Raw genomic sequence first — 23,734 nt, forward strand, 5'->3', positions numbered from 1 at the left:
ACGAACCATTTACTCCACCCGTGATACTGGTGGACAGCCTACTACAAGATCCACCTTATGATACTACCCCTCAGGTTAGGCCCGTGCCTTCTTACGCATTTTAACTTCACTGATGGTGTACCATAATTATGGAAAGCTTTTTAACTGTCATGACCAATAGCCTCTTACCACTGCAGGCATTAATAGAGTCCCCTCAACTTTCCTTCTTTCTTAGGGAGACCTATTCCAGGCCCTAGATGAAGGCACCTTACCGAAACGTCTGAGGACCAGCACCCTGGTGTGCACCACCTGCCCTTCCAACTTCCTGATTTATATCCAGACGTCGACCATGTGTTAGGTCACCCTCTAGCCTTGGTAAATACAACCAATCGTATTACCTATTAACTATGTTTCTTTGTTTGGTTGTACTATGCAATTTTAGCTATCACTTGTCACTATAGGTGGTGGTTCTGCACTAAATTCTTTAAGCACAAACCTGCTCTAGTGATGTATAAACAAAATTGGATTACCTTTTCAGTTGCCAAAAAGGTTTTGTAATTGTTTTTAAAAACCAACTGCATTTGGTAAACTGAACCCTTTTTATAAAAACACAGTGCCAAAAAATCAAAATGCATGACTATGAAATGCATGAACAGCGAATGAAATAAAAGCTGTACCTAGTTTCTAATTTTGTCTGCACAATCAATTGATCGGTTGAAGTACTATTACATACTGAAGAAATTAAAATGTGTGTTATATGACAGAACAGGTTTACAGTAATTAGAAAGTAGACCGGAAAACACAGTGAACAGGGCAACCCCCTCGTGTATCATGTCCATGATAACGGCAGCAAGTCCTCAAGGCACCATTACCAGAAATTCATCTTTCTTCAAGACATTCACAGGCACTGACACCAGCGCCACCGGCACAAGGATGCTGATGGATGATTAGTCAGACATAGACTCGGAATATCACGATGAAGAGAGAGAGACACCGACAACAGCGACAGTGACACTGGCGAAGCTCTCTCGAGACTGTCCCCACCAGCACGCAGCCCTTTCAAAAGGGTCATCAGAAGACCCACCAGGTGGATCGAAGAACACAATTGACATTGACATGTTTGTCTTTAGTGAGGGGGAGATGTAATGTCCTCCTTTGTTGTTGTTTATTTAGAGGAAAGGTCCTCTGTTTATTGCAGTCAATGAGTGGGCTGTGACCCACGTGTTTAGGGAGGCGGGGTTACCACCGGGAGAGTTAGTTAGTTCACGCCTGAATAAAGACACAGTCGGACGCACTCGCATGGTCTCCGTGACCTATTGAATGTTTGATATATTGCCTGATGAATGATTGCACGCTATAATTATGGCAATGCCCCTCCAGTATCATTGGAACTTAAATAGGAACAAGCAAGATAAAAAAAGAACCCCAACAGACCCACAGTAATTAGACATAGGGCCCGATAGTGGGCCTTTGAAGTAGAGGCTCATAGAAGTCTACACATACATGTGTGCATCCTTATAGTATGTTTAGTGGGAAAGGGATTATGGACCAAGTCCAAAGCACAAGTGCACATGATGGGATAACTGATAAGGAGTTACTCTGGGAAATCATCAGCACAAAAAATATGAAAATCTAGAATTTTATGGGCGATTCAAAACCCTGTGCAGAATATCTTTAGGATACAAAAACGAAAAACATGAGCAAAGTACACAGGGAAAAAGCCCGTGGGAAAGTGGCTGTTGCAGCAGGTCTGCAACAGGTATGAAACGTTATGAAAGGCAGTTGGGACCCTCGAGAACACGCCCCAAAGTCCTCCAGAGTAAGAAGCACCACCCGTGGCCTAGCGAGGGCCTACAGTAGTCCCCACCCCTCTTCAACGCTTTAAAAGGGTCACAATTGACAAATGGTGCTTCGCGTGACACCAGTAGAAATTGCACAGTATGGGTGGGAGTGATCGGTCTGGGTGCGAGGAGACAGGTTGCACCATTCCAGCCACAGCACTCTGGACAAACTGCATCTTCCATGTTAAGCACACAAGCACTTCTGCATACAGCACATTAGCACAGTCCAAACACCACACAAAGGCTCACAGCAATGCTCAAACGATGAAGGAAGGAAGGAAGACAACTCCAGCCATAACAGTCCTAACACAAAACATACAGCCTTCACCATTGTTGCCACTTTAGTAGACATGACAACAATGTGAACACATAGGGTTGCAAACCTGGATGACAGGGAAAAAGAAAAACCCTTGACTAATGGCTGTCTGAATCCCCCCTGACCTAGTTGCAATCGCCGTTCTGAACACTTCTTTTGGATTTCCATCTTGCCCGGGTTAAACTTCAGCCAATCAATCGCCATCCAAGTTGCGACTTCAGTGAGATAGCTCGGCCACGTTTCACCTCCTCTCTCCTGGCTGCCTTGCAAAGGGACAGATGCGTGCGTCGCCAGCATTACCGCGGCACGGAGGGTAGCACTCGGCATCCTGACATATGCATCGAACAACAACAGGGGCCTGAACCCGAGTGACCTCATGAGGGGCGGAACCCATAGGCGAGACATAACCCACCATGCTCATCAGCCAGGCTGCCCTGCCAGGCAGAACCAAAGAGAGTCATTCAAGAATGCATCCATCACTCCCTGCCACATCCGCAGAGGGCCCAAAACCCTGCCCGGGGCAATGGTCTCAAAGGTTGCTGAAGGCGCCAAAATGACGCGAAGTACAGCCCCAGCCCATGGCCAAGAGCACGTGATCACCACCCTTATACTCCTATATAAAGAAAGGTTTTCTGTAGGTTTCCAATTTTTCCAAAAATATTTATCAGCATTTGCATTTCATCCATATTTTTTCTTTTTCCGTAGCAACCGGTGAATACACCATATCGTACAGAAAATATATTAAAAGTGACCTTCATAGATAAAACACCTCCTTAATAGAATCCGCCCCCCCCCCAAAAAAAAGTAAAATGGACAAACACGAGTGTTTTATCCACGACCAGCTATAGAGGCAGACTGAAAGACAAGTTACCCTGATATAATAATTCTACAGGTGGGGGCGGGGGTAATTTCCCCTCCATTAGGGGAAGATTGGAGCAGGGCGATTTAATGGAGCTGAAAACCCACCATCGACTACCAGCCAGGGTAAGAATGTTCCTGTTGTCTTTTTAAGATGACGCGACTGGTGGGGATCCAAATTGCATCATCATCGGTGCTGCTTGCGGTTGCGATCTTCAGTGGATATTACTTTGACAGCCACACGGTCTGGATACATCAGTCTGGGTGCCATTTTGAAGGGTTCATCAGGACAGTTTCGTCAGGAATCAATCCTCGGAGCGATACAAGATAATTTTATTTTTAATTGTGAACTAATACCACCGATTACAAATCTGCAGGCCTTTCCTGATGGATTCTAGCTCAGAAGCACTCACACTTTTGTGAATTCCGGTGATGGAGTGAGCGAGTCAGAGTTAGACGGAACACCATGGAACACTCATAATCTGCATGCGCGCATTTTGAAAACAGAAGCAATCTAATCACCAACATCCAAACAGAGCAATTATACTTCGAGGGAGAAATCAAGGTAATCATTTGTACCCAAAGAAGGACAATTCCCTTAAAGGTTATCTCAAACTAAGGCCGAAAGGTTTCATGGGGAGCCCTGAGCAGCCTTTTAAAGGGTGCCTCTGATCACCATCTGGGTCACCTTATGTGAGACTAACCTTTTCACCAGCTGTATCATGGGCAGAGATTCGGTTGTGCGTGTCTCTGTACCCGTGTGTCAAGTTATACACAAATGTGTTGATTTCAAGTAATCGCCCAAAAAGCCTGCAAAAAAGACCAAATGGCAGATTTGGCCGAATTTCGGCCGTTCAAAAATTCAGAACGGCCGATAAGTTCGAGCACATTCCCCATTCGGTGCTAAGGGCTGCAGGGGTGTCCCACGCACCCTTGTTCACCATACTGTGAGCGGGTGTTGCGGGGGTGTCCCCCGCAGCCAATCCGAAAAAGAAAAAAGAAAAAGGAAAGGACCCCGCGGTGCCGGTTCCCGATCACGGACGTGAAATGGAACAGGCGTTGCAGGGACACAGTGAGTCGGCTGTACACAGTGAAGTGGGCTGCCGCAAGGTAAGTAGGGGGTGGGGGCCAAGTCGGAAATGTTCATGGGAGAAAAGACCACATTTTATTTCGGGAAAATAATCTTCGGTCTTTTCTCCCTCAAACATTTCCGTCACTGGCTTTCAACCCCGATCCCAACAGACCCCATGCTATCCAGGTAATCTTAGAGTCCGAGGGATCATCTGCCCACATATTGGTGGGATCTCTAGTGGATGTATAGTGGAATCTGGTTGCAGGAAGAATCCAGAGAAGCCTTCATCAAATCAGAAGGAGAACACCCAACATTCAGATCAAAGCAGCATTCTTTAGTGTATTTCTGCCAGTGGCGTAGCGTCTTACAGTGCAACATGTTCCTTCACCAGCTGGGCTTGGCTTGTTGCTCTCACTTTATGGTGCATTGATTTCCGATCATAGGTTTTCAAAAATGGTGCTGGAAAATGCAACTTGGCCTGGTCACGAATTATTAGGAGTTTCACGTTTCTCCACCAGGTTTACTTTTGCAACCTCTAGGGCTGATCTGGCAAAAACTGTCCCTTCCCTGAAGACGAGCAGGATCCATGGCTCCATAGATACAAACGTTACCTCTTACGCCTTAGATGCAAGCAGCTTTTAGCAAGTAAGACAGGCCTGTTATTCGGATGACAGTAGAGAGGAAGGCCACTGTTCCTGGGGAAGAGACCGGGAACAGGCTGGGACTGTTGGCAAGACAGATATCTTCTCAGCTAGCACGTGGGGCGAACCCAAAGAACATTTTAAGTAAATGGTCCAGGGAAGGATGACAAATTTGCCATTGGCTAGGGTTTATGGGGATGTAAATCATCACTGAATATTTTGCTGCGCATTACAAAAATTACAAATTTTGAGGTCCACCCCTTTTCAACCCATATATATATATATATATATATATATATATATATATATATATATATGCAGGGAGGGTAGAGACCCCCTGCGACTCCCCACATGTATTATTTGCTTTAACCCACCCCCCACATATACATGGGGTGAAATTTGGATGTAGAAATTCTACATTTTTGCAGTGCAGTAAATGTATGCGCGTGCAGTAATGGACTGATACCAATAATGGATAGCAATGAGCAGATGACACCCAACTTAAGCCACAGATCCATTGCATCAATGACATCCATCAACTCAAGCACTAGAGGGTCTGACCCTCACCCAAGCTGGGATGTCAGGCTCTACCAAAGACCACATTCTTTCACCTAAGAAACGCCATCAAGAATGCCCAAGGTCCCAAACGGCTGCCAGAAGTGAAGCTCGACTGAAGCTTAATTCACGCCCAGTGAAAAGTCTATCAGCTGTCCTGTTCAGTGTGACATCCCTTTCAAAAACACAAACCGCCAAGAAGACGCGAGCAGTACAGTACCAGCTTGCGCTGTTCCGCAAAGTTTAGACTTTCAACCCAAGAGAGAGTTTCAGAACTATTGCCCAAGTTTTTGTCATCTCCCACCTGGACGCTGCCAACACCCCAACTCGCAGGAGTCCCAGATGCCACACTGGCCCCTCAATGCCGTTACGCACACTGCAACACACCACATCACTGGACTAAGACATTTCGGCCACATCAACCCCCATCCTCAGGGAGCTGCACTGGCTACCCCTTCCTTCCTGGAACATGTTCAAGACAGCCTTGATCAACTAGAAAGCAGTCTAGACTAAAGACTATTCTACCGGTCTGAGAAACTCGCCATCTTCAAAGGTCAAAGCACCGCCAGAAGCCATGATATTTTCAGATCAGAAACAAAGAGAACAAACCGGGAACTGGCTTTTCCTCGTACACACCCGGTCCCTGGGACACATTACCAGGGCAGATAAGCCTGGACTTCTCCATCCCACCCTTCAGGAATGACCAAAAGGCCCTTCCCATCTCGCCAATTGTTCCACTAAACACTACTCGTCACCGTCAAGAGCCCCTACCTCCTCTGTCCCCCGTACACATTCCAGGTCCCTCTTCCATCCTTGCACCATGCCCGTAACACAGATGGGTGTCTGCTCTATGTACAGTGTTCTGTTGCTTCCCTGCTACCATGGGTGTGCGCATTACCAATGCCATGAATACATTCAAATCCATGTTGGACCCTCCTGTGGGCAGGGGAAAAACAGCCAACGCCAGTGTGGAATAGCTGATGTGGGAGCTTTCAAGAATGATGGGGCTACTCTGGGACTGGACGGATAATCTCCTCACACAAAAGAATGACTATGGACAAGTGCAGCCCTCTTACAGGTAATTCAAAGGAGGGGCCCCGGCTTACAAAAACAACAACCCATATCCGGCCAAAGGAGACCATCCATGCACACCAATGCTTACCTTGCTTGAAGCATGGAGTTGGGTTTTTAACATCATAATCTCAGCGATGTCTCCATTTTCAACAACTCCAAATGAATGTAGATCTTGTGTTTCACATGAACCAGGGTGGGGAAAATTCTTTTAAAAAGGTTAGCGCGAGACTACCTATAAAAGTTCAAACCTATAAAAGTCGCGAATGCCAAGGTTATATACATCAACATATTAGTGAACGCTAAACATAAAATAAACCCAATATTGAAACCTTCAACAGACTCTTGTTTCGGATTCGTGCAAATGTGCGAGGGTGCAAATGAGGCAATAATGTTTTTGTGTACTGATGTTGTAGGTGTGCTCGCTTGTGGTTTACTTGTGAATGTTCTAAGAAAATGGTAGGGAATATGTGTTGATGCCGTTTAATTTAAGGTGCACATCGTGGTTATAGTATGTAATTAAATAGTGCATTGCGTGCTGGCTACGCATGTCCCTGTGATATTGGTGCATGCTGTGAAGGTATGCTCATGTGGGGCCATTAATTGTGTACTTTACATTTGTGAGGGCGGGTTCACGTGTAAAGCTTTTTCCCTGCGTAAAGTGGCAGGTAATGACCATGGAGTCCAGGCAGAGTGTATGTCCTTTGTTGCTTTGGAGTCATGCTGAAGCATTCGCCCTACACCAGACAGAGGACCATTTCCAATTATTCCCTCGCAGAACATTAAATGAGACGTTATCCCAGATGTAATGCAGTTGGGCTATGATCAAGCATCCTTTTAATCTCTGTAGAAGAACATGAGAAACATGGAATAATACAATTAAATGGATCAACCATTAATGTGTTGGAATCTTTTGGAAATGTAATCTAATTTACAACAAGCGGGCACAGTGGATGGGAAGAGACAAGAAGAACTATATATATATATATATATATTTCTATATATACACACATCGCAGGATTTGGACAAGCGAGCTATGGCCCAATTGGATGAACTAACCAAAACCAAGCAGGTCAGCTGGTCAGGGCGTTAGTAGTTGTGCTGCCAAATGACTTCCAGGTCAGGCAGAGAATGCATGGCGTGGAGGGTTGTGTGGTGCAGTGTCCTCTGGGAGCATTAGATCACAGTGGCAAAGTGCTGGTGAATAAAGTCTTTGCCAAAGTGCACTTGGATTAGGTGTGCAGCAAAAAAACAGTTGCACCTCTCAAGGGAGGGGGGCGTGGGAGGGAAGGCGAGGCGGGGCGTGTGTGACTTTCAAACTAAAGGGAGTTCTTTTACCACAGGCAAGGACTCAATACAAGACGCCCTAGCCTCCAAAATCCTACTGCTACAAAAGAAAAATTGATAGTAAGAAATCACTTCTAGCTGAAAAAACCCTACCCGCAATCTCAGTGAGCCCTTCGAACGCCACACCTAGCCCTCCCTTCCACAAAGAAGTGCTAGACACCATAGCCAAACTTAAAGCCAACTGCAAAGAAGACCAATTCCCATCCCAACTAGTCAAACTTTGTACCCCTATCCCAGCTCCTTTCATTCTCGAATTTGTCAACGCCTCATTTAACACCAACACGGTTCCCCACAAGTATCAAAAAAGCTTGGGTGACTCTCCCTCCCCCCTTCTAAAAAAACAATCTTAGATCCCGCAATTCCCACAAACTATCGACCAATAACAACGGTTCCATTTCTCCTGAAAATAATTGATAAAATAGCATACTCCCAAATATAAAATCACATAGAAAACCACCAATTACTGGGGGACCGACAGTCAGGATTCTGCCCTAACCACAGCACAGAGACAGCCCTTCTCGACCTGAAGATCCAAATGGATGCCACCAGAGAAGCAGGCAAACTCCGTCTACTAATGTTACTGGACCTGTCGGCGGCATTCGACCTGGTCGACCATGACAAACTTTGCATCACACTAGCTAATAACTTCAACCTATCCAAGGATGCCACTGACTGGATCAAATCCTTCCTAGCAGACAGGACGTCTAGAGTCTCCATCGGCAAAGTATCAGCCGACCCTATACCAGTCCCCATAGGTGTCCCGCAAGGCTCATGCCCTTCCCCCACACTTTATAACGCGTACACTAAGCTGCTACTCGCAGCACTGGATGCCATGGTTGTCATCTACACCAACTTTGCTGGTAACACCCAGATCCTCATTCCACTATCAGGTAACCACGAAGACTCACTGCTCATCAACCAAATTTACTTACTAATCCAAAACTGGATGGCCAATAATAGCTTATGCCTCAACGACGACAAAACAGAGCTACCCGTATCAGGTTCAGCCTCCAAAATGTACTGTCTACAACCCGCCTATACCTCATTTATCATCGATGGCATCACAATCCCAGTCCTAAAACAAGTCAAGACCCTGGGTATCTACCTAGACGCCACCTTAACTATGTCTAAACAAGTCCACACCTTGACCTCATCTACCTCCTACACATACAAACTCATCTCCCCAAGTCATAAATTCCTCACACCCAACAACTGCGTCACATTAGCAAGAGCGCTAATACTATCCAAGCTCGACTATTGTAATGTCCTATTCCTAGGCACCTCCAACACCAACATATCTAAACTCCAACTCATGCGGAACAAAGCCCTCCGAACAGCACTAGGCATAAAAAAGTCTGAACACATTTCTAATATCAGGAGAGACAACCATTGGCTCCCTATCAAAGCTAGTATACTATTCAAAACCCTAAGCATCACACACAAATGCATTGCCAATAAAGCCCTATATACCTAATCAAGACAGTCATGAAAAAAACTCACACTAGACTCCTCAGATCTAATAATGACTTACACCTCGAAATCCCAGGATACAAAATATTGAGCCTTAATTTACCCTGTTGTTTTTTGTCTACAAAATAGAGAAAGCAGGAAGCAGCAGCTTCAAAATCCTTGCTCCCAGACACTGGAATGCCCTACCCACCAACATCAAGAAGGAAACATCCTTTGTACAATTAAAAAAAATAATAATATTAAAAAAAATAATCACTGAAAACCTGGTTGTCCAACCAATTCTAAATAGAGCCACCACCCCCACGTATGTATAAACCAGCTTCCCGACCTACCTGACCTCTACTTGGCAATTGTATATACTATGTTTGATACCTCAGTATTGTTTTTTATGATGTTTTCACGTAGAATATAAGATTGTTATTAATGACTGTCTGTAACTACTCTGTGATATCTCCGGGTCTGGGCGTATAACAAATGTAATAAATAAATAAATAAAATGCTCTGCAGGCCTGACTAGCATATGACGAAGTTCTGTGGTCATTCAGCAAAAAAGAAGAATGCATGCGAGGAAAGAAGGGAGACAAGAGGCATATCTGGGAGTGGAGACACAGGGTAAAGATCCCGGATGAAAGAGTTTCAACCACGCAAACACTTAGAAGAGCGCTAGGACGACAGGGAGGAATGCACATACAGCAATTACACCACTGGTCTATCATCAGGCTACACCGGGCCCACTGGCCTCACTAGGGATACATCCACACACGCCAATGGCGTTCATCGGCCTAGACCCACAACCTCAACCCAGGCCACTGGCTTCAAATCGAGCTACACCCAGGTCACTAGCCTCAAATCGAGCTACACCCGAGCCACTGGCCCCAATAGGGGTACATCCATGCACGCCACTGACGTTAATCGGCCTAGACCCACCACCTCAACCCAGGCCACTGGCTTCAAGGCAAGCTACACCCAGGCCACTGGTCTATCATCGAGCTACAACCGAGGCACTGGCCTCAATGGGGATACATCCATGCACGCCACTGGCGTTCATCGGCCTAGATCACCACCTCAACCCAGGCCACTGGCTTCAAATCGAGCTACATCCAGGCCACTGGCCTCAAATCGAGCTACACCCAGGCCACTTCATGCTACACCCGAGCCACTGGCCCCAATATGGATACATCCATGCACGCCACTGGTGTTCATTGGCCTAGATCACCACCTCAACCCAGGCCACTGGCTTCAAATCGCGCTACACCCAGGCCACTGGCCTCAAATCGAGCTACACCCAGGCCACTGGCCCCAATATGGATACATCCATGCACGCCACTGATGTTAATCGGCCTAGACCCACCACCTCAACCCAGGCCACAGGCCTCAATCGAGCTACACCAAGGCCACTGGCCCCAATATGGATACATCCATGCACGCCACTGATGTTAATCGGCCTAGACCCACCACCTCAACCCAGGCCACAGGCCTCAATCGAGCTACACCAAGGCCACTGGCCCCAATAGGATACATCGATGCATGCCACTGGCGTTCATCGGCCTAGACCCACAACCTGAACCCAGGCCACTGGCTTCAAGTGGAGCTTCACCCAGGTCACCCGCCTCAAATCGAACTACAGCCGGGCCAAATCGAGCTACACCCAGTCCAATGTCCATTCTCAGGGTGCATCACTGCCATAGATTGATAGATGGACGTTATTTAACCCTTGGTTTCCTCGGCCGGAGCCCTGAACTCCAGGCATAACATGATATCTCTAAAAACTTTTTTTCATTTTGACCAAAACCAAGGAAAAATTAACGTGCCCGTGTTTTTGAAGCATCCATACCACTGGGGTGGCATCTTGCTGTTGCAACGAGCAGAGGGTTTTCACGTGTACAGAACAGCTAGGCTTTTATTTTCAAACACCAGACAGCAACGCGTGTTACCCTGGGAAAGCCCATCCAACTACTGCACAAGCAGTCGAAAAGATACGAGCACAGGTTCAACCACACATGTCCCCACATACTCCTCAGGATGGCTTTAATCCCAGATTGGACACATAGGCAGGGGCTGCGGGTGAGCACATGCAGCCGCACAGCTGCTCTGCGGCCTAGAGAGCACGCTGTGCAGATCAGTGAACTCAAGCCCTGTAAACTTTGCAAGAACACATGGCAATAATTAGACACTCTCCCTGCGTGGCACATGGCTCTGAGCGCAGATAACTCCGTAACGGCAAGCAGGCCACCCTGCAGGGGCAGTGCATCACTGTCAGAACCGACCTAGATGGGTCACAAAAATGCAGCCACTTCCTCAAAACAAGCCGCCCTGTATTATGCTAAGCGTGCGGCACAAAGCAAAACGTACAGGGCGCGCGGCTGCCTTTGTGAGCGATAACCTCCCAAGCCAACACCACTTCCTGGCTCCTGCTCGTGGACTCTGGACTGCTGCACGCAGCCTGGGCCGCCACGCGCTCTGCCCTCAAGGCAGAATACTCACAGGCCTGGGCCCTGACTGAGAACTAGGCCTTCAGACGCCCAGGTGGTGTATGAAACCAGGAACTCAGGGCGGCAGGTGGCCACGAGTTCTCAAGATGGGAAGGAGGGGCTGACTGGGCACAGACTGCTAAAGTTCCAGGGTCGGACCACTCTACTCCATGTAGGGCTGCGCCCCAGACTGAGAACTAGGCCTTCAGACGCCCAGGTGTATGAAACCAGGAACTCAGGGCGGCAAGTGGCCATGAAGAGAAGTCTCTCAGAATGATCCAGTTCTCAAGATGGGAAGGAGGGGCTGACTGGGCACAGACTGCTAAAGTTTCAGGGTCGGACCACTCGCCCCCATGTAGGGCTGCGCCCAAATTGAGATCTAGGCCTTCAGACGCCTAGGTGTCTGAAACCAGGAACTCAGGGCGGCAGGTGGCCACGAGTTCTCAAGATGGGAAGGAGGGGCTGACTGGGTACAGACTGCCTCAAGTTCCAGGGTCAGACCACTCTACTTCATGTAGGGCTGCACCGCAGACCGAGGTCTAGGCCTTCAGACGCCCATGTGTATGAAACCAGGAACTCGGGGTGGCAGGTGGCCACTAAGAGAAGTCTCTCAGAAGTATCCAGTTCTCAAGATCGAAAGGAGGGGCTGACTGGGCACAGACTGCTAAAGTTCAAGGGTCGGACCACTCTACTCCATGTAGGGCTGCGCCCCAGACTGAGAACTAGGCCTTCAGACGCCCAGGTGTATGAAACCAGGAACTCGGGGCGGCAAGTGGCCATGAAGAGAAGTCTCTCAGAATGATCTAGTTCTCAAGATGTGGAGGAGGGGCTGACTGGTCTGACCCTGGAACTTAAGACAGTCTGTACCCACTCTACTTCATGTACACATTTAATCATTTGTGATTTATGCTTCGCCCAATGCACATAGTTGGCCTCTGATGCCAAGGTGTGGCATTGGTGGCGTTGTTAAGGAAAGTGTGTGTCAGGTCTGGCGCAAAAGGGTATAGAAGCCCATTTCTCAGCAACCCGTGTTCTCCTTCCAGGGCCAGGGAGGGAGAGAGTGCGAGAGAACATAATATGTAATACACACACTCTAAGGATGACATCTCAACGAACAAGATTACTTGCAGTTTCACACTCATCCTTCGGCTCCCTTAGTTGAGTTTCACAGGGAACATTCCAATCATTACACCAACATTCTATTTGTATTTTTATAGGTGAAACAATAAATGCGTTACAAAGTCTAGCAGTGACGCACCAGGAGGGCCTCACCCTTATCGTAGGGGACGGGGGAGGATGGGCACAGGTAAGCAGCTGGATCTGTGACCCGTGCTGTTAAGCGGTCAAAGGAGAGAGGGCACCAAAAATGTAAAGTCTCTAAATGGTGGGAAGGCCAACTTTAAAACACAAACAGTAATAAAGGCAACGTTTACAAGTACTGGCAAAGCCAGGGTTAAGCGGTACAAAAACTCAGTCCAAATAAACTAAATTCTCCTAATACAAAAAGTCAATCTCTACAGATGTAACCTGAACTCTCAGCACGTCACAAGACTCTATATAAGTATAGCATCGATGTAGGACAACTAATACATAAGTACTTCCAGCCAACATGTCTGCTGTTACACCATAAGCATAGCGACCATATTAGCTCTGCCCAGAAGGCTCTTGCCCACTAGGAACTACCAGTCCACCGCAGAGTGGAGGTGGGATCCCTGTGGATGTTTGTTTTATTATTTATAATGCGCGAGCGTACCCGAGGGTATCAGGACGCAGCCTTTACAAGAATTTGCGAAGCTTAGTTACAGGTCATAGGGTATACAAAGAGGAGGTAAGGTACACATATATTATATACATTTCAACAATAAGGTACATGGCTATTATATGCATATAAACAAGTGGGCACATGTGGTTACATTGTGTGTGGGTAGCATGAGAATGAGACACTGGCCGTAGAGTAACTTAGACGGCCTACGTTTTCAACCATGAAACTATGGCACATCATACCTTCAATGGCAAACATCCTATTTTCCTGATTTAAAAGAAGGTCCAAAACTATCGCCCAACGTGTGTTCTACGTTCTTCTGCCCGCCCACGACTGTCTGTTGGGTGGCCATCTGAGTTTTACAAAGACACTCAACACAGAGCTACATAACCGGGGAATGGGGAACAAAGAGTTCCACTTCTTGTTTTCTCACTGTTAATAGTTCCATTACTTTTTACAACCATTTTCACAGTTTCTGAAGGATAACTCTTAACTTTCCTTGATAGGCTTATGGAAGCTAATCACGTCACTTAAGCACTTGCTTAGCTGGTAACCCATTAAACGGCATACAAGACCTTGCTTCCTACTTTGTGCGTGAATTTGGAGAGGACTCCAGGGAGAGCTTGCTCTGCTGAACACACCCATTTTATGAAGTATGCTATGAACGTGTAGACTCAAATATTCCATTATGCATCCATTTCGTTCTTAATTTTTTTTTTTTTAGAAAAGACAGGTCCCCTAATGACCAGAATAAATATCTTATTTCTCGAGGGGAACCACAGATTCTGACGTATGGTGCATGTGCTAGGCTGAGCAGCCAATGGGGCGAAGCAACCATCTGCAGGAGTATGACTGAGCACCTTTAAGTCATAATCCCCTGCCCCCAAACCACGATTATACCGGTTCGTTTCATCGGACTGATGATGCACTGTTGCAATAGCAATTCCTACTCGGTGTCACCTCACTCCTGGGCCACTTGGCATCACTGTCAGGAAGTCCTAGGGACTTTACAGAGGAAGGGGGACAAATTTGTCAAAATGATGGTGCTACATGAAAAATTCAGTACTTCTATACCTGCCCTTGAAATCATTTGAGTCCTTGTCCCAGTGCTCAATTCGAGGGCATGTGTGGCTGGATGCTGTCCCTCACTTTTTGCAGGAGGGCGGATGCCGTCCCACAGGGTATTTTAGAGGCTGTGTGTAAAACAAGACACAACTGTCTTTTTCTAAATTATGGTTTTAAGCAGGACCTGACCTGGGGATTCAAACCACAGTTGCCAGGCTCGCGGGTCAGGCACTACACCAGATAACCTGGTGAAAAACAACGGTGAAATGTCACATTTCGGGACTGCACGCCCCAGGGAAAACACTGCCATTGATTCTTGAGGTTTAAAACGTGCCCACGTTTTTACATTTCCAAACCTATTAGAAGAAAATATCCTTGATCATTTTTTTGGGTACATTGATTTTATGAAAGTCAAATGGCCATTTGTCCTGTACTATGTGTACGGCTATGTAAAGCCAATTGAATGAAATGTACATATTTGACCATGATGTGCTTATTTCTGGTGATGTTACATCCTGTATGTTAATGAGCTCCCCACTTTCAAGGAACTGACCCGCGATTGTACCAATAGGTTTCTTTATATGTAAATTGAAAGCCTGGAACCGCTATAAAATAATACAAAATGTCATAATGGGTTTGACAACTAAATAAAGACCTAAATTGCAGCGTCCCCCGACACTTCATCTACATGGAAGAGAACAAAACAAAAAGCAACGTGCGAGGACCCCCTGCTTTCACCACTCCTACGCACGTGACCACCTGTCACGCCCCATCACATTAACTCACGTATTGTTCCGTGCTAGCAGGGGTGTTGCTAGATCCAGGGGTGACTAATGATGGGGCTGTCGGGACTCGGGCTAGCTAGCCTGTTGGTTGTAGCCCCAGAGCTTTTATCCATCATACAACCAAAAGACCCGGGGCTATAGCACCCTCAGCAAAGCCTCTGCATGCTAGAACCCACCACACCACGAATTCCGCCATGATCACAAATGATGTTCTTCTGCCACTTCAGCCTTTGAATTGACCAAATAGCAGTGACGAAATGTTCCGTGCTTAGCGAGCGCTGAGACATCAATCTGTGGCAGCGCTTTCTCAAATAAAAAAGTTTAAATTAAGAAAAATTGGATCCAATGTGAAATTGGTGTTCACCAAAGTCATTGATTCGGATAAACCAACGGGTCCCCAGTTTTCCTTCATAACCCATACATTGTTTGAACTCCGAGTGTGCATGGCGGTCGGGGACAGAGTAGGACTGGGAAATAAAACTGGCTCGAGCACCAATGAGAAAGTGGTCCACCTTCGCAAACGCCAATTCATTCCTTTTGTATTGTTTATTCATTTATATGGCGCTCCAAACCCTGAGGTATCTGGGCGCAGTACAGTTTTAAAGGTTACAGGCATTATGCATTGAATGGATATCCATTTATACATTTACAGCATTTGCAAGTTATTTACAGCAGTGTTTATGTGCACAGGTACAGCAATAGAGCAGGCATACAAGAATAGGAATAGCATTAAAAGGTATCAGTGCAGTAGGCGTAACAGACCATTTGAGTAGTACCCAAGGGACATGTGCGTGTTTCAATGTGTGCATGTAAGAGGATCGTTGATCAGTAACACTGATCAAAACTACTGTCTGCATAGTGAAGTAACTCAGAAAAGTGGCCCAATGTTTTCCCAAAAACGGGTCCACTTTAGCCTGCGCTTCGGGCATTGTCCTATAGGCCAGTATGTGCCTGGTTGCGAGGGATAATTTGGGATAGAATATGTAAGGTGTGATGGGTACCCCCCCCCAGGGGCCGCAGCCTGAAGACTTGAAGCACTAGCACTTAACCTTTCCTACAGAGCATAAGAGTCCCACTCAGACTAAATTCAGAGGGGATGCAGAGTGATGCCTACCACCCACAGGGTGTCCAGGGAGTGAGTGGCCTGGGGTGGCTAAGGGAACCAGATTTTGAAAATAACAAACCAGGACAGGCCACCGACATGGAAGTAGGACTACAGCTTCAGCTCTGAAACTAGTCCTACTTCTATGTGGTGGCCTGTTCCATATCATGTTGAAAAAGTAAGGAGAGCACCCGGGGTCCCAAGACTATTTTAAGTTTTAAAAACCATCTGGAATTTGCGTATTGGGTGGATACCATCCTGTTTTTTGGTCAAACCGATGGAAAAATCATGACATTGGGCCAAAACCCAGGATGATATCCACCCGATCACCAAATCCTGGGACGGGTCTTCTAAACTTTAAGAAGTCTTGGGACTCCGGGACGGAGGTGCAAATACCCAGACAGTCCCGGCAAAACCAGGACATCTGGTCACCCTAGGGGTGGCACGTGCTACCCATGGAATCTGTGATTGGCCACCGCGTTACCCTAAACTATGATCATTACACTTTACACACAGGAATGTAAGACACTAATGTTGGTAAAAATTAGAGTAGTTATGGGTAGTGGAGACAAATAGTAAATTAATGCTATTCAGACGTGGGCGCGCATGCTCGTACTTCATGCCATCTCTGCATAAGTCAGCGGCCACCCCAACACTGTGGATTAGCCCCACACATGTTCCTGAGGTAAGTCTACCATCATCCATTTATGTGAAATTGTCAAAAAAGCCCAGGAGAGCGCACGCCCACCACGTGAAGGGTAAAATTATTCACCCCCGGGAAAAGGTGATTTTATGGTGTGCTTTTTTTATTCCCCAAAGGGGGTGGGGCCCTGCGCCGAAGCAGCAGAGCTTCTGCTATGACGGCTGATCTATTCTTCTACTGGAACCCTGAAGGCGAGGACGCGTCCCTGGCAGCGCGGGCCATGAATCACCGGAAGCGAGCAGCCCCGGTGGGCTCTTCCGCCCACTGCCCCCCGCCCCCCTGGGATGTCAGACACGGTGCCGAGGTGCTGCTGCCACCCGGCTCCAAATGAGGCCATGTGCTTCCGCACCGGGGGTGATAGAGCAACCTGCAAAACGCAACCTCCCCTAGAGGAGAGGGCTCAACTTTCACTGACTGAAGTGGCCATGTGCGCCGCACGCGGACGCCGACAGGGGCCCTGCGGCGCTGTGCACTCTCAATACGCGATTCTCTGTCCTATCCCCCAGCCCAGGTGAGGAGAACCTAGTGGATGGATCGATCACAGATCGAGAGTAGTGGTACATCGTTTGACGATGCACCGTGGAGAAATGGTCTCTTGCAGCCAAGAGTGCCAAGGCACGGATGGGTATGCATAGCCCCCATGCAACATGCAAGCCATCTCTCACGGCAGAGAGATGGCGCCCTGCAGGACACACCTGGGTAACCGGCCCCCATGCACGTCATCTTCCATATTAGAAAGGGTCGCCTCCAGTGGGGGCTGCAAAACACGCGTGACGCCATGCGTGACACCATGCGTGTGATCGCTCCTAGCGGCAGGCAGGCACTTGTGACATTCTGCGGCTCGCGCACAGGTGGACTTGCGGAACCCCGCAGCACACCTGTAACACCCTACAGCGCACCCACGCATGCGATCTCCCACGGTGGGACGCGGGAGTCGCGCAGCCACGAGCCGCAGAACACAAGCACCTGAGCGGCCAGGGAGCGCAGCGTCATGGCAGATCCCGAGATCCGCCTACCCAGTGATCTCCCCCAGGGGGGGCAGGGCCACTCAGCACGCGCACACCTGTATCACCCCGCGCGAGATCTCTCCCGGGAAGAGAAGCACCTGCGCATCGCACCCCTACGGACCTGCCACGTGTTGCATTCAGTAGACACTTAAGAAGCGGGATGTCGCGGTTACATGCGACAGGTCTGTCCCCAATTGAAGTTTGTTTTCTGCAATATGCTTTTCAGAGACACACATGAATAGAACGCACAGCACGGGAAATGCAGCCCGGCCACATTATCACACGCTGAAGGCCCCCCTCCCCCGTGCAGCGGTAATATCTGGGTTCACTTACAGCCATAGCGCGGCCGGAGCAGCGAGGCGCGGAGCTCCTCATGCTGCATCCTGGGACTGCTGCCTCAACTTCACTCAGCGCCTGCTCCTGCCCTGCCTCGCACCCAGCCTCTCCGCCCGGGACTCTCCTGCACCACCGACCGGCTGCCCTTCCGCACGGCCGGCCTCGTCGGAGCTCTGTCCCCGCCTGTTGCGCCCTGTGCTGCGCTGCTCCCGGGCTCAGCTCCGGCTGCGGTGTGCGTGCATGTGAACTCTGCAGCAGCAGCACCCGCCTCCTCCTCCTCCCCGCAGCAGCAGCATCACAAGGGCACTTCCTACGGACTCCCGACCTTCTTCCCCGTTACTCGGCCCGCCGTGGAGCGCCGCGCAGCGACCCCTGCCGCCCGCCTCGGGCACTGCCGGAGGCGCAGGCTGCGGGAAGCTCCCACCTACACCGATAGCGGCAGGAGAAGCGCGCATTCCTCGGGACAGCCAATATGTCCCAACTAAGTCTAAACTGACCCACTCGCCATCACCGGGCCACAGCCTGGACAGCCACTGGCATCATGAGGGGCACACACTGTGTACAGCCGGGCACGTTCTCTCCAAAGCACAGAGCCTTCAAGAAAAATAAACAGCTGACGTCATAAGTCATGTACATAGTTCGACCAACAGCTGTTTAAGACTACATTCGATGGTTCCAACAGTCGAGAATTCTCGCAACGCTCGAGCAAGCTCGTCGAGGTGCTTCCATGTGTTTATTTAACTAAACCTTTTTGAAACATGTGTCTTCGCCTTTTATCTGAATACTTCAATATGCAGTTTTAAGACAAGCGTGTATGAAATAGTACACCAGAGCTGTCATGACCGCACCGTGATAGCTCAGGGGCAATGCGCTCGCCTTTGAAACAAGACGACGCGGGTTCGATTTACCGTGTCGGCGTTTAATAACCAATTATAACCAATTACAATGACAACAATGTGTGCACTTGTAAATGATTCTAAGAGCTGGCCTTTGCTCAAATAATGGTCAGCCTAGGCAAATTATATCAGTACCCAGGCTTTTTAACATCTAATGATGTGGGTACTTTTCCAAAATTGCAACAACCTGGCGAATGGTGTGTGTGCCTGGTAGTCTTATGGCAAAGCCTGCAATTTGGTCAAAGATGTTTGCTTATGACAGCAAAACCTGTCACATGATGGAAGTCGTTTGGCGTTTGATGGCAAAACCTATGAAATGGTGTCAGTTCCCAGGCATACAATGGAAGAGCCTGGTACATGGTGTGAGTATCTGGCATAACATGCCAACGCCTGCCATGTGATGGGAGTACCTGGGTTCATGGTGGCCAAACCTGGCATATGGAGAAAGCACCAGGTGATGTGATGGCAACGCCTGGCAAATGGTGAAGTCAATAGACAATAATACCAACGGTTGGTACATTCTGTCAACACCTGGGTATATACCATGTTAAGTGTTTTTTTACACGGTGCCAGTCTCCATTGTAGTGGTCCAACCGTGCAAATGATTGTACATAATGCTGTCTGTGCCCCTTGCAGGGGAACCCAGACCTTACTTTGTGAGCAAATATTAAAGGGCAGTGCTGGAGTGGATGGGACAAAGGGGGTGAAAGGTTAAACACACCAAAGATGTGTACAGGTAGGAGTCAGTATAGAATGATCAAAGCATGGCGCTGATCCGAAAAGGGCACATGCCTAATGCTTCTGCAAACAATTGTAATCCCATGTGAGCCGTTTCTAGTGCTTCTGATGGCAATTGTCGCAAACGGTGGGAATAACTAGGCACAGCAGACCTGTGGCAGGGCATTCATGCAAGGGCAGTCTGCAGGGTCGGATTGGTCCCTCTGCCTTTCGGCCCGTGGCCAGGCTGAAATCGTCCCTGGAGACTGGGGGCCGGTTTCTGGACATGACTGGGCCGATTTGGAAGAAAATAAAATGAAAATATATGTATATATTTTCATTTTTTTTATTAAACAAAAAAAAGCCTTTCATCCTTCTTAGGTCGATAAATGAGTTCCAACACAGGTTGGGTGATATTGTATGCATATTTGTTCTATAAAAAGAGCTTAAGCGTGAGTGCTATACAATAACTTATTATCATTTGGCCTTGGATGTCTGCTTGAATTCAGTCATTTTGTGTACTTAGGAACAATGCTATTTGATGCCACTTCCTGTTTTGTCAAGGGGTGAAAGGGCGCGTTTCATCGCTTCCCGGGATGTCACTTTGGGGTGGGGTCAAATGACGCCACTTCTGGTGATGTCATCAGAGGTCAAGGGTCACGAGGCAAGGGGTGGGCCACTATTTTGAGGCGAGGGGTGGCCCACTTTTTTTGGGTGACCGGGCCTATTTCTTGTCCCCGTTCGACCCTGGCAGTCTGCTGCAGTGAACTCTATGTTGAAAGTGCTGTTTTCCCGGGAGCAACTCTGGTGGCAGTAAGAAGAGAAGGAGTCATCATATAAACCTGCATGGGGGAGTGCCGCAGACGTGTGTTTGCACAGGTGCACTCTGCAGCTAGGGAACTCTGTGTTGGAGGTGCTGTTTTCCAGGGGCAACTTTGGTGGCACTACCCACAGGAGGAGTGTGGGGAGTTCGGCCATCCGCAAGGTGGGTGTGCGCTCGCCTAGGCTTTTTTGAACATTTTTATATCAAAATGAATGATGTAGATCAAACTCCTGAAAATGTGTGGGGCTAATATGCACACATTTTCCTACGCTCACCGCACAACATACACACCGACTTATGTACTCGGGGTGGACATAGCCTACAGTCGCAGTCCCCCATGTCATATTTCATTGAGATATCAGAGCCAGGGTACATCATGTCATCTCAGAAGGGGGAGGGCCAAACCTTCACCCTGCCATGGCCAACCTAATTAACTAACAAAGGCGGCATGGATGCACCCTGTCCTTTTGTTTAGCTCTGCAGCGGATGGCAGCAGTTGAATACTTATCAGAGTTTAATTCATACAGGCCCACATGGGGTCTGGATGAAGAGCCTAACAAATGAGATAAGAAACCCCAACACCCTTTCATGAGCACTGTGCTAACTTGAAAAACACAAAAGGTGACGTCTGGAAGGTGTAGAATACATCTTAACTTCTGGCATTTCTCTGAGCAACTCCCCAGACCATCGTTCTTCACCTGCCAGGCGTTTACAGAAGGGGAAAGACCATATGCAAATCAGGCTTGGTCCCACCCCCAAAAGGTAATTCCATCCCAAAGTGCTAGGTCACATCCCTTCTGCATGAGACCACCAGCATCCCTAGAAATGTTGACCCTTGTTGGGCCTCATCAGTGAGGAGTAGCTTGGGTCTCTATGCCCAGCAGGAACAGGACTCATGTCTGGGCATACCCATCCCATGCAGGGTGACTATAGAAAAACACAAAAGGTGATGGTTGGAAGGTTTGGAATAAATCTTAACCTATGGCATTGCTCTGGGCAACCCTCAAGACCATAGTTCTTTGTCTGTGTGAACCTGAAGCCAGCTCCCGCTCTTAGTATCGATTGACAGTGAAATGTCATGTCTGGGACTGCATGTATTACAGTAAACATCCCTGCAGGGAGACCTCATTCAAAAGGTACAAGTATGTGAATTGACGGTGCCAGAAAGTCTGGTCTTGCCAGAGCTTCAAGGGAGACCTGCTGCTTTAAACCACAGAGAGCTCCATTAACCAGAGAGATCCTTTGACCAACAACAGACAGGAAGATGGGTGAGACTAAGGGCCTCATCACAAGTTGGCAAATTGGTAAAAGTTGGACTTACGCTTTTACCGCCGCATTTACTGCTACGCCCAATCATGAGTTCGGCAGAAAATGGTAAAAATCGCCATTTCTGCCCGTTTTCAGCACTATTAGTGCAGCACTAATTGTGCCGGCTCTAATAGCGCCACCTCAAACCCATTGGGTCCAATGGACCCAGTGAGAATGGGGACTTATCGCCTCAGCTCCAACTCGGGATCCAGCGTGAATTGCACCGGACCGAGTTGTAGTAACGCTAATTGCATTTGGAGGTATCCTGGTGCAATTAGAGCTGGGATACTGCCCAACTTGTGATGAGGCCCATAGTATTACATGTTTTCACCCCTTTACCTTTTCTGTTGCAAAGCACTCTGTTTATGACCTCATGCATACAGGAGATTGTTGGTGGGGGCCCAGGAGTGGTTCATTAAGGTAGGCTTAGCCTACACCAATCACTGTGGCCCATTTGACTTTAAAAGAGGGCCAAGCCCCTCTTTTGGCATATCATCTGAAGACTTTGCAGGGAGTAGCAAGAATAACTCATCATTGGACCCTGGCTGAAGGTACAGTCTGCCTTACATCTTCCACCAGTGAAGGAAGGCCTGGACCTCCAAGAGGGAAGCAAGAATCCTCTCCTAAACATTTCCCAGGGAACAGAGGGAGATTCTGAATCCAGAGGAACCTCAGGCAGCTCCAGAACCGGTACCCAGCCAGCACACAGCATGCCCTGCTAGGCTCTGCAGCAAGCTTTCTAAGTGGGCAGTTCCAGAGAGTCTCTGAACAAAGCAAGGACAAAGCCCCTACCTGCAACACTCTCATCAGCTTTGGCACATCCACCTTAAAGGACGACACAAGCCCAGTGAAGAATCTAGAAGGAGTGCATCGACAAGTATCTACCGACGTCCGCCTTAAAGGACATTTTTTGAGCCCCTCGATTTTGTAACCGACTGCACTGCTGACTGCTGTTACGCTGCAGTCACTAAATCTGTCTGTGACGCCTCAACCAGTGCTTCAGGACCACCAACCAGCACCAAGACGATTCCTGACCCTGAGCTGTCATTTAGGCCAGCCTGCAGCCATCTGTCCAGCCTTGCTCGCCAAACTGCCTGCCACCTGATACCTGCAGCTGTCTCCCATCTTGAACTCGGTTGCAGTAGTGGCAAAGCACCATGAAACCGAATCGACTCTGTCGAGCACCAAAAACATCTACAGCACAAGGTACATTGTGGTTCTGTCCCCCTAGTCCTTCTCCGAAGGCCCCCAGTGACATTTTACAACCCATCGCTCCCTTTGTGTTGAAACCAAGTATACTTGAACTATTGCGATTAATTACTTTACCGACTACCCTCCTGTCAGTATGCAGAGTGCATCCTTTTTCCTTCTTTGAAACTGTCTGTCCTCTGCATTCCTTTACATGGTGGGTTGTATTTCGTAGTGTGCTAGAACTGTCTGTTGTGATAATAATAAAGTAGATATTTTTATACAACCTTGACTGGACAGTTCCGTTCATCATTGGGTAATAATTGTATTTTCGCTGTGTTTCAACTAACCAACGATCCACAACCTTGTAGAGCTAAGCCTGCAGTTCCGTCCACATTACCAAAATTGGACCAGGAGGTTT

At 48.1% G+C, this 23,734-nt stretch overlaps 1 protein-coding gene across 2 annotated transcripts in view; it reads right to left on the reverse strand.

The window, feature by feature from the left end:
* The window catches only part of IQGAP2 (IQ motif containing GTPase activating protein 2), a 1,674,846-nt gene extending 1,656,141 nt beyond the window's left edge, over nucleotides 1–18,705 (reverse strand). Inside the window, exon 1 of one of the 2 annotated variants that reach the window (XM_069627448.1) lies at nucleotides 18,379–18,705. In XM_069627448.1, the coding sequence (XP_069483549.1) occupies nucleotides 18,379–18,427 (49 nt within the window). In that variant the 5' untranslated portion in view covers nucleotides 18,428–18,705. The remainder of the gene's footprint in view (nucleotides 1–18,378) is intronic. The other variant, XM_069627449.1, reaches the window with a different exon arrangement.
* Nucleotides 18,706–23,734: the final 5,029 nt, after the last annotated feature.

The sequence above is a fragment of the Ambystoma mexicanum genome, chromosome 6p (assembly GCF_040938575.1).
Source record: "Ambystoma mexicanum isolate Mex_15411 chromosome 6p, UKY_AmexF1_1, whole genome shotgun sequence".
Taxonomy (NCBI): Eukaryota; Metazoa; Chordata; class Amphibia; order Caudata; family Ambystomatidae; genus Ambystoma; species Ambystoma mexicanum.